General features: G+C 32.6%; 1 protein-coding gene across 2 annotated transcripts in view; it reads right to left on the reverse strand.

The window, feature by feature from the left end:
- The window catches only part of LOC111502706 (NPC intracellular cholesterol transporter 1 homolog 1b), a 111,637-nt gene that overhangs the window by 62,644 nt on the left and 36,635 nt on the right, over positions 1 to 12,358 (reverse strand). For both annotated transcript variants that reach the window (XR_012466989.1, XM_074181005.1), the window contains exons 7-8: positions 3,982 to 4,062; positions 2,021 to 2,238 (exon numbers count right to left, since the gene is read on the reverse strand). Coding sequence is in view for 1 of the 2 variants with exons in the window: in XM_074181005.1 (XP_074037106.1) it covers positions 2,021 to 2,238; positions 3,982 to 4,062 (299 nt within the window). In the remaining variant the exon portion in view is untranslated. The remainder of the gene's footprint in view (positions 1 to 2,020; positions 2,239 to 3,981; positions 4,063 to 12,358) is intronic.

Here is a 12,358-nt window from a genome sequence, read left to right on the forward strand (position 1 = left end):
CATCTCGAAATATTCATTTTTTTTATCTATGTATCTCTATGATACAGTCTTTAAATTCCTTTTGTCTCCATGAAATAATACATTTTGGAACACTTGTGGTGCCACTTCACGAAATACCTACATTAATATTTCGACACCGCATATCTTCCACTAAATAAGGTAGGGTACGATACACACACATGAAAAATATACAGGAATTCAACATAGGAGTAACATAGGAGACTCAATTGTACCTTCGTTATGAAATATAAAATTATAAAATAATTTATGAACTCGTCGCCATAATTAACAAGACAGGGTATGTCTATCTTCTGAATTTTTTGGCAAGCAACTTCCTGGAGAAATTCATTTTTAATTTTAAGATTGATAGTATAGAATTTTATTCGAAATTAACTCATGTTTGGCATTTTTCATAATCGCAATGATGACATTCAAAGCTCTATATCTTCAAAAGTAAAGTAGCAATATTCAATGCACTTTTCACTAATTCAACTTTCATTCCCCATTTTGACAAATTTGGGGCCTCACTTCCTTACTTAGGTTTCTAGATTAAAGCTTGCCTTCCTTACCAACAAACTTGACATGAATTTCTTTAGTTCAGACTTTCATTGTCTAATATGATATAATATGATTTGAAATCCCTGAAAGAACAAATAAATTGAGAACCGGGAATACTGGTTCAGGAGAAAATTCAAAGAAGCTGCATATATGTTGTCCAACGACGCATTCAGCCAAGCTAGCGTAAAGATACGCAAGATACGCGGAAAACGGTCATCTCCCGTTAAACCGGTAAAGCGGAGAGAGAAAAGAGGGGATAGGTAAAAGTTCTCGAATGACCTACGAATAGTCATCTCTCGGAGAAATAGTCCAGTCATCACCCGAAGACGATTGTGGATGCTAACAATCGAAACATCGTGAAGTAACTTGGATTGAAATCTTTCAATTTTAATTTTCAGTTCATTTTATTTGAACTAAAGAGGTTATATTTTTAGGAGTGAATAATTTTTTGGAAAAGAAAGTTTTTGGCTTTCTACTACTCCATCTTGATATAAAATGAATTGGGAATCTTCCAATGAAAGGAAGTTTTCAATTTGAAAATAAGTAACTCTATACATGGATGTGTAGATCATCCAAAGAAGCAACTTTGGGACACAAACTGGAAGAAAGCCCTCCTGAAACAGTTACTTCCATATAAACATTGAATTACACAAAAGAAAGAAATTCTTTCGAAACAAATACTTTTATATGAACACTGAATTATACAGAAAATACTTTTCTCTACTCGGTTTGAATTCCAAACATTCGTTATGGAATAAAATCAGATATCATTCACAGGAGTTCTACTTTAAATGAATGGTAACAAATCAGAAATGAGCAATTATTACACTGAAGCTTTAAACCCTTATTTATTATATGCGAGCGCTTTCGACAGCTGGTCGTGCTATCACTTTCAAGGCTCTACTCAAACTTTGTTTGATTAGAGCTAGTAGTTAGCCAAATATGTCGTGATAATTTTTAAATAAAGTTTGTGGAGAACAAATCGTAAGGTGTGGTGTATGAACATATATTTCGATTAAATTGAATAAATGTTCACTGACATTACAGTTTAAAGTAAACTCATTAAAACGGGCGAAACTTTCGAAACAACCTAATATTGCAGTTACTGTTGGAAAAATGTTGATTATTAGACTGATAAGTGTCACTTGTGTTATCATATACTTTGTATTGGGCAAAAAGAAGTCTGAAAAATAACAATTATCGAAACTTTGGATGCCTCTGTAACTCTGGAAATGATAAAATGTTCGATTTTTTTTTGTTAGATTCGTAATCTACACTTCGAAATACTTAAGTACACCTATTCGAAATTTCACTAACAAATCCAGCTCTCAGGTTTTCTAGAAATATAATTTGAAATGATTTATAATATTGATGATGGTGATGGCGAGGCGTTGATGATTATATTAGGTTATATTAATAATTATTGTTGTCATAATTATTATAATGATAATAATAAACATACCGGTTCAACTCCTACGGTTTTTATAAAAATTTGATTCGATCTGTAAAATGGTCCGAAGTTATCGTCGAAGAATTTTTTTTCCTGTCGACTTCGACTATCAGGTGAAGCCCATAATTCCACTGGATCAGAAGTCACTTTTAGAAATAGACTGCCCACTGCAAGAAAAACCATCACTACGACGCACATAGCCAAAACTTTGAATCTATTCATCACCACAACTGAAAATAAATAAGAAAAAAGTAATTTCACACATGGTGGCCAGACAACGTGTTTTAATGAATTTCTCAGACATGTCATTTTCACTTGCAATGAGACCGCTAGGTATTCGAATCTTGAAATCTTTAACTTCAATACCCTGAGAAGGTTTAGTTACCTGAACAATTTCAAATAGAGACGGGTTGAATGACACATCAACGGATTAACCAAACCACCCAACATTCTAAAGATCACCTACTTCATGTCGTCATGTCTTTGTTAAATAATGAGTCTGAAGACATACGAGGTAGTTTGTAAGAAGTCGGCTACATATTTAGCCACCGCTATGATCAAAATACACCACGATGTGAAACCACTCCTATTTATCTGCACACATTCTCATTATTAGCACTTCAAAGTTCAGTAGAAATACCATAGAAGTAGAAACCAAGGGAATAAGCACTCAAATCACCAAGTGAAGACTGAGGTATGGTAAACTTATGTTAAGTTAAATCGAAGCGTCTCAGTCGTGATTCAGTATTCGAATAATCCACTTCTTTTGGAAAGGCATTCAACGTTCGGTTTTCGAAATCAAAATGTTTCTGTGCATTGTTTTAATGTGTTTTATTGATGACAAGAAAATGAAAATTTTCAGTACTCACATTGCGCACAATAAATTGCAAAAATGAAAAATTTTACGTTTGAATCAGCAAAATATTCTTTCGTAGACTATTATTTTCATAAAAATTAATTTCACATGGAACAAGAGTTTCAATGAAAGTTTTTTGTAATAGGTTTATGTATCAGATATTTCTTTCCAATATGTGAAATATAACCACAAACATGCGGATTCGTTTTCCGATGACATTTCAGGTTAGCCTCCCAAATTTCTGCCACCGCAGTTGTCGGTTGATTGGTCAAACCACCAACACTGACATAAAAACTTGGCAAGTTGACTTGGGTGTCACACCAATAGGTGTTTCCACTCATGTTTCGCTTGCGTTTACGCAGCTATTTTTATCAAGTACTTTCTTGGTTTTTCTCATTTTGTCTTCAATCGAGGACCGCCTGCCCGGTACTGACGATGCCCAATAGGCTGAAACAGCTGTATACCGGTGGCTCTTAAATTTAAGTCAATATGGGAATGATCAAAAAGTACTAATCTATTTATCTTATATATATATATATATATATATATATATATATATATATATATATATATATATATATATATATAAAACATAATAACGGATAAAACAGAATACCTGTGCTATGTGAGAATATTGAATTTGGAAATTTCAATTTTGAAAGAAGTCTTCAACATCAAAATGACAACTTTTTGACATTGAATAATGTGAAATACTTTTTCAAATTTTTTCTTATCGTTTATTATGGTGATTTATACTGTGTTAATATTACAGGATGTATTCAGATTTATATATATGAGAATTCTTTACAATTTAAAGTTGGCAACAGCTTGACATTATTCTTCTTTCAAAATGATTTTAATCTGTAACTAAAGTTTTTCATCAATATTAAACATATATATATATATATATATATATATATATATATATATATATATATATATATATATATAAAAGTAAACAAGTACATAATTCAACTTGAAAAATGGTTTCCATTTTTACTTGGCGAAACACTTAGATTTATGATGGATTCAGTTGATGATGAACGTATCCAATAACAACACTTTGTGGTTGAAACATGAACCATGATTCTGCTAGGCAAATACATTTTCTACTCACCTCTACCTAAAACGTAAAATGCGTCTTCCAAATTTTGATGGACTTTGTCTCCATATTTTTTTATTATTCTTGTACACGAACCTGAAAAAGAAAGAAGGTTGATTTCATAATATATGGGAAAAAATATTATGTGATTGCAAAAGGAATATAATATGTATAGTCGTGTAAACAAAGAATGGAACAAATTCCACTGTTTCGCTTTATATTTTGAGTTCAATCAGGTTAATATCCACCTTTCTAAAATTTTTCTCTTAGAATAAAATTAATGATTGAAACATTTTTTATATACAGTGTGACACACTTAAGATGAAGACACCCTTGTGTTTTAGTCATTTTTGAAAGCACAGTTATAATTTTTGGTAAAGGTGTAGACCTTTAGAGGCCGCACTTTTCGCAATACTTAGCCTGAGTGACAGCCTACTATGATCCTGAGAAAAGGGCAAATTCTCGATGTTTTGCTTCGCGTTCGAGATTCCGAAATGAGTTTTTTATAAAAGTTGCTTGGAAATAGATTTTCATGAAATGAAATAAATGTATTGAAATAACTAAAATTGAAAATTATTGTTTTATCAAGTGTTTACCTCATTTCCTGTTCGCTTCATTTAATTTCGAACGATGTCTATGTGACTTTTTAGTAACTAATAATCAAAATTTAATTTTTATTCACAATGAATATTGGGTTTTTTATTCTCATTCCTACATTGAAATGATTCCTAAGTAACATTTTACAATAATTTATTTCGGTATCATCAACGCAAAGCAACGAGAATTTGTCCTTTTCGCAGGAAAAGTGCGGCCCATGAAGGTCATTACAATACGGTTGAAAAATTGTTTGCATCATGGATCATTTCTTCTGAAAATTAGAAATGAAAATCTCAGGTGGATAATGAAGATCTGTAAATAGATGTTCTTGGATATTTTTATGCTCATTCGAATACGTCTTTGAAAGATTGTGACAAAAACCTACCGCTCTTTTATGAAACACTTACAATAAACATTTTTCTATTGATGATTCATTCATCTGAAATCCTATCTCCAGTAATAACCATTATATAGGATATGTTTCATGAGAATGAGTCAAAATTCAGTCAGAATTCCGAAACTATCCTAAAATACAGGGTGTTCTATGTGAAAAAAGGGTTTTTTGCCCATTTTTATATCTTCAGAAATAGTCATCGATTCCGAAGACCTTGTATAATATTTTGCAAATGTTACTTCTACAAGAACATGGAATGAAGTATTTTGATGAATCGATAATAGCTCATTTACGTATTGAATAAAATTTTTGATTTTTATGTGGGAATACCTCGAGAACCGAATAGCCAGTTTTTTGAGTAAATAAATAAATATTTCGAGAACGGTTCATTTTTGGTATAGGATGTATGGCATGAACTCTCATTAGCACTATGCCAGGTATTCAAAAATGTGGAAACATACAGTGTGTTACATTTGAATTATGGAAGTTGGTATAAACTTACGGTATAATCGAGGGATTGGAGAAACTCCATCATTTCCAGTCAATTAAGTATATTAAAGAAACCTATATTTGGCAATTTTCAGGATATGGATCCTATTATTTTCCAAAATATAGCTAACCGACGGTCATTACGCTGTTACCTGTATATAGATATATATCAAAATACGTTGATAGATAGATTTGTTTGACTGTTTTACAATAAGTTCACAGCATGTCATACATAGAAAAAAGTCATAGAGAGACGTATTCCTTTCAGATTTGAAAGGACATTATAATATAACATAACGTACACATTGAAATATCTTCACACATATGAACATATAAGTGAATGATTATTGCTTAATATATCAATAGGTCATCAACTGTTTGAAATTCTTCAATAGGTATAATAAAAACAATGATCTAAAAGTATATATCTAATAGCTCTTTTGAATTTAATATTATAGTGAACGCATCTCTGAAGTCGGCTTGTTGTTGTAAGGTTTGAAATTTATGAAGTTCGTTTTGGATTTGGTTAAAAGAAATCGCGGCAACGCTATTTGATCAGCAGATCTAGGATCATGAGTGTGAATATCGGAGGTGAAAGGATAGTTTCTTCTGCGATGATGGTGACTTAACCCCCTTATATGATGGTGACTCAACCCCCTTATTTATAATTTCATATGAGTGGCAAGGATCATATGCTTTCGATATTCTGACCTTTTTTCAATATATTTTGTATTCTCTAAATTTCTTAACAAGTGACCTAATTATTATAGAGATTTTGACTATGGGCTATCAGCCTAGATTTTGTTCTCTCTAATCGTGACCCGACTGTAAAGGTCGGGTTACGATTAGACCATATTTTTCAAAATCTCTATAAGTAACAGACTCAATTGTTTCTTTATGTAACTACATCAAATTCCAGCTGACAGAAAGTTAGAGGATGATATGATTGTGTCGATACCTAGAATATACGTTTTACTACTATTAAATATGAGTGTTTTTGATGATTTTAATATCAAAAATATATTTCTGGCTATCTACTTTAATCCAGCAGTTGTTTCTGACATAACAACTTATAGGGGAGGTAGGGGAGCATTGGACAGTAGGGAGGTTTGGGCACCCCCTCATTCCTCGAAATCTATGGTAGATATTTTTTATTTTCTACAACACCATTATAGTTTAATAACTTGCAACACCGCTCGTCAAAAACTTCAGCTGTCATTTCACTTGGTTGTCAGGTTATATGCGGTTAACGGTTTGTTGTGTACAGAAGTAAATATTTTGTTTGTGATTTGGAAAAATATAACAAAGAAATCTGCAAGAAATTATAAGTATCTATTTTAACTTTTTCTTTTGTGTTTGATAAACATTATATTTAACCTTTCAATTAGGATTCAACATTTGACAAAAGTAGACTTATACAAATTTGTTTGAAATGTGGGGCTATGGTTAGCATTGGACACGCAGGTAGAAGGGAGGTTTGGGCATGCCCAATGCTCTTCCTGCTTTTAATGCATTTTGGTGTCATACTTCTATACTTTTTTGTTATGTCTACTGCAATGAATATATTAATCATTTCTTTTCAAGGCATTTCCTTTTTCATTGAAAAAAAAACAAGTGACGTGAAATCCCTGAAGATGTTATTATGCGCGCATTGGAAGAAGTGTCTAAAGGAGGGAAAATTAAAACTACTGCGATCAAATATGATATACCTAGGTCTAACCTTCAAAGATACACAAAGCAGGGTGGCGTCGTGAAAGATATTTCTTCTAAATTTATCTCATCTCAAATATTCACGAAAGATGAAGAAGAAAAAATTTCAGAATATATTGTAACATCGTTTAAATTTAACCATGGACTGTCGAAACTGAAGGCACTCGAATTAGTTTACGAATACCACTGCTATTGAAAAAAATACCAGATAACTGAACAGAAAAAAAAACTGCCTTCCAAAGATTGGATTAGATGATTTTTTAAAAGACAACCTGATCTTTCGATAAGGACAGCAGAAGCCACCAGTCTCTCAAGGGCTACAAGTTTCAATAAAAGAAACGTCGGAGATTTTTTTCAAAACCTGAAAAGTGTGTATGAACGGTATCGCTCCGGTCTCGAGTCTGTTTACAATATAGTTGAAACTGGATTATCAACAGTACAACAAACCCAGAAAGTGATTGCTTTCAAAGGCACTAAGCAAGTTGGGCAGCAAGTTGGGCGTCAGCTGAAAGAGGGACCACCATTTTTCATATTCCCACGGGTTAATTTCAGAACATATATGCTAAATGATGCCCCTGTTGAATCAGATGGAGCAGCACATACTTCAGGGTGTATGAAAGCACCATATTTTTCAAAATATATATGTAAAGGTTGTTTCATAAGGAAGGACGTGAAAATTAAAAAGCTGATGGAGTTTTTACTTCAGTCTATTGTCTTTCTTCTCATTCTGATTTACAATTGACAAATCGTTCATTATCGATACAGTTTGCATATCCTACATAAATATATTTGCAATATTAGCAAAAATATGACCTAGTTATAAATGAAAATGATTAATGTACAGGGTGGATATACATAAATAAATATTTAAAAGAATAAGTACAATTATCTAAAGGGCACTACATCTCCCCCTTTTAGAAGAATGAACTTCATTCCTGCCGAAAATGAAGGTCATTCATTCTTACAGCTACAAAAGAAAATAGTGGCCATCTATTGCCGACCATTTTAGAATTACACATAAAAATTGCACAACCTGATCTATTATTCAGTATAAACGAATTAATTTTTTTTTTTATCCCCTTCTCGTAAAACTACCAAAAAATAGATACTACCCAAAATTATTTCATTATCCCTACTTATTAGTAATACTTACTTAAATTACAGATACGTCTACAATAATTTAATAGTCTGAACCACGCATTATTTATTTATTTTATTTCTCACTATATATATATATATATATATATATATATATAACTGCACTCTGTTTTTATGCACTGTCGTAATTTTATTGTCTTTAAGGTTTTTTAGATCACAATTGACATTGTCACAACTAACGATTGAGTATGGGCCTTTATACCAATGATCAAACTTTGATCTATTTTCGTTTGTTATCGTAACCAAGTCTCCAGAGTTGAAATTAAGGGATTTTGAAGTTTGATCATATTCAATTTTACGTTTCTTCTTTTCCCTGATTAAAAAATCTCTAGCCCTTTGGTGAGAAATTTGCAAGCGGTATTTGAACTCTAAATAATAGGCGTCAGGGTTATATACTGGGTCTATTTTGTCAGTTAGTGCGTTTTTCAGTTCGGGTCTTTTTCCAAAAACTAGTTCGAAGGGTGTATAGTTATGATATATACTGGGGGTCGTATTGTAACAAAAACTATAAAATTTCATCCATTTGTCCCAGTCTGTGTGTGTATCGTTAACGTACATTCTAACATACTCGTTAAGTACCCGATGATTTCTCTCACAGCCACCTATACTCTGATGATGGTAGACAGTGGAGAATTTTTGTTGGATATCTAGTAGTTTCCACACTTGTTCTAATACCTCGTTTTTATATTCAGTTCCCATATCAGCCCGTATTTCGCGCATAGGACTATAAACCAAAATGAAGTTATCAACTATGGCCCTTGCGATAGTTAAGGCGTCTTTATTAGTTACAGGCGCTATAACAACGTATTTTGTTAATTCGCACTGAGCTGTAACCGCATAACAATTACCGTCTGATGTTTTAGGAAATGGTCCTATGGTGTCTATACACGTAATATCAAATGGCCGTTGAGGCGTTGGTGTAATCACCAATGGTTCCCTATGACCAATTTTACCTTTATTTATTTGGCATTTTTGGCAAGATCTTACATAGTTCGCTACGTCCTTAGACATATTTTTCCAACGAAACTTGGTCCTGATTTTCTTCAAGAGCCGCTTATGTCCACAGTGACCACCAAAAAGTGGATGATCGTGGTACTCTGTTATAAGTCTTTCTTTTTCGCTTCTATTTGTGATAATTGTGGGTTCATCATATAGAATTATATTTAAATTTTTCAATATGTTTATACCCTTTTCTTTGAACTCATTTATTGTACATATTGTGAATATAGTATCCTTAGTTTTCAATTTTAATTCATCAATATTATTTTTGCTAGCTAAAGTTTCAAGCTCAAACAACACTTTCTCTAAAGAAAAGTTGTCATTAGCAAAATGTATTGTTTCCATATCGCTGATCTTGTTATTTTGACCCAGGATTATCCGAAGATAATCTGGCTTGATCGCAAATTTTAAATAAGAGATATTTATAGTTGTAATGTTGTCAGTGGTTTGAAAAACTTTTCTTTTTTTATTTTTTGGGCTAGTATTTGTCGTATTGGTCGTATTTGTATTATGAAATTGTTTTGTCATTGAACGTGTTATAGCGAAAATTTGTGTAGATGTGGAGGGGATGTTTTTAAGGTTCTACCTGAAAGCCATATTCCTCTAGATCTAAACGCATACGCGTTAATTTGGAGGAAGGATCTTTCATAGCAAATTAATAGACAAGCTATAGTCTATTTCAAAAGAGTGTAGAGTAATAAATCATGAAGTGTCATAAAATTTGCCTGAATTTCGTTGTCGTCCATGGGCGTAGGCAAATCTTAGGATTATTAAACTTAATAATTAAAGTAAATTAAAAATTACAGACATGGATAATAATAAAAGGCCATTTTTGGGAAGTAATTTGGTCTAAAACTAAGTACCTACATGTATTTAGGTAAGTAAAATTTCTTAAAAAAAGATTAAGATTAATTTTAGTGGTTCTTGTAAACTTATTTAATATGCAATTTGGGTTCATATACTTGAGCATGATTTCTCAAAAAAGGGTTAACACTTAGTTCCGAGGTGCCATGTCATTATAATAATCCCTTTTTGACCCTGCCCACCAATCATGCAATACCTATTAAACCCAGGTAATTAAGAAAAAGGGTTTAAATATATTGTAATGGTGTCTTAAATATTCGAGTTATAATAGTAATTGTTACTACACCAATTAAACGTACAGTGATATTGTGATATAGAAATAGTGAAAAAGTTATAAAATGGGGACATTTACTCCAAAGAAAAGAAGTGTAAAAAATTCTCCGCTATCTGTTTGCGAAAAAGTTATAATTTTAAATGTATATGATTGCATAAAACACGATCACCCTAGTTTGTCTGTGCAAGAAAGTGTTGAGCGATGTGCCCGAATGACTGGAATTGGACAGTCCACGATTTTTAAATTATTGCGAGAAAGAAAGATATCAGGCCAGGTAAGTCCATGCAAGAGAAAATCAGGAAGACCAATAAAAATCTTAGATGAAGACACCAAATGTGACATTCGAAGAAAAGTTCATTCGTTTTATTTTAAAAAGGAAATACCCACTCTTGAAAAAATATTTATCGAGATAAGCCAAGATAACGATATTCCTTTGATATCCAGAAAACTTTTATGGAAAACTTTAAAAAGTATGAATTTTGCCTGGGAAAAGCACAATCGAAAGGCACTATTACTGGAAAGTGATGAAATTGTTTGCTGGAGACGAAAATATTTGACAACTATAAAGCAGTACCGCAGAGAGCAAAAGAAAATTTTTTATCTTGATGAGACGTGGATAAACGAAGGTTATATAGTCAAAAAAATGTGGCAAGATAAAAATATAACAAGTTCTCGCCAAGCTTTCATAGAAGGCCTTTCGACGGGTATTAAAGTGCCTTCGGGAAAAGGGAAGAGGCTTATAATTGCTCACATTGGAAGCGAAGACGGATTTTTAAAAGAAGGTTTGTTAAGCTTTGAGTCGTGCCGGACGGGAGATTATCATGAGGACATGAATTCGGATGTCTTCGAAGACTACTTCGGGGAAATGTTAAAATTTCTTTCAGCTGATTCGGTCGTGGTTATGGATAATGCAAGCTACCATTCAAGGCGCTTAGAGAAGGTACCAACTTCAGCTTGGAGAAAGCAAGAAATTATTAACTGGCTGTCAAATAAAGGTATTCAGTTTGAGACGAATTCAGTAAAGAAGGAACTACTAGCCATAGTAAAACAACATAAATCTCGCTTCATGAAATATGCCGTAGAAGATGTAGCAGAAAAGTATAAAGTAACTGTGCTGCGCCTACCGCCATATCATTGCGAATTAAATCCTATAGAACTTATATGGGCACAAGTTAAAGGATATGTTGCAAGGCACAATACCACATTTAAAATGAAAGATGTCAAGGTATTGTTTGATCAAGCCATTATGGAAATCACATCAGAAAACTGGCAAAAAGCAATCCAGCATGTTTTAAAAGAGGAAGATAAAATGTGGGAACTGGACAACTTGGTCGATCAGGTGGTTGACCCTATAATTATAACACCAGGGGATGATGACAGTTCTTCGGATGAAGACTATACTGATGTAGAATAATTTAATTGAATTGTAAATATACTGTAGCGGGATAAGCAATCTGGACAGAGACCAGTGTATCAGTGACAGTGACACTTTTGCTTAGGTTAGGGTTTAGAATTAAGGGTAGTCTGAATAATTATTTTCTCGGAAGGTTCTCGAAAATTGTACCTAGTAATCTCTAGAACATTCAATTAGGGTATAAATAGAGTGTTGTTAAACGTTAAGGGAAGTTCACAGTTTTAGTATTGTTCAAGTGTCAAATTGTAATAACGTATCCAGTAAAGTTCTTGTCGTTTTTGTGAATAAATTGATTTAAAGTCCCCACAAGTGTTTCAATACGTAAAGTTCGTTCGTGTGTGTTTGTGAGTATTTCCCGATTTCGGTTCGTATATATTTTATTGTTACATTTTATATTTTTTTAATAACACTGTTCTGCTGTATTAAATTTTTATTTCCTTTAATATAATTTTTATGAATGCATATTCTTTTGGCAATTATCCCACTAGCGCGC

Source organism: Leptinotarsa decemlineata, unplaced genomic scaffold (assembly GCF_025532065.1).
Source record: "Leptinotarsa decemlineata unplaced genomic scaffold, Ldec_3_MD MMD2_tig00026307_RagTag_RagTag, whole genome shotgun sequence".
Taxonomy (NCBI): Eukaryota; Metazoa; Arthropoda; class Insecta; order Coleoptera; family Chrysomelidae; genus Leptinotarsa; species Leptinotarsa decemlineata.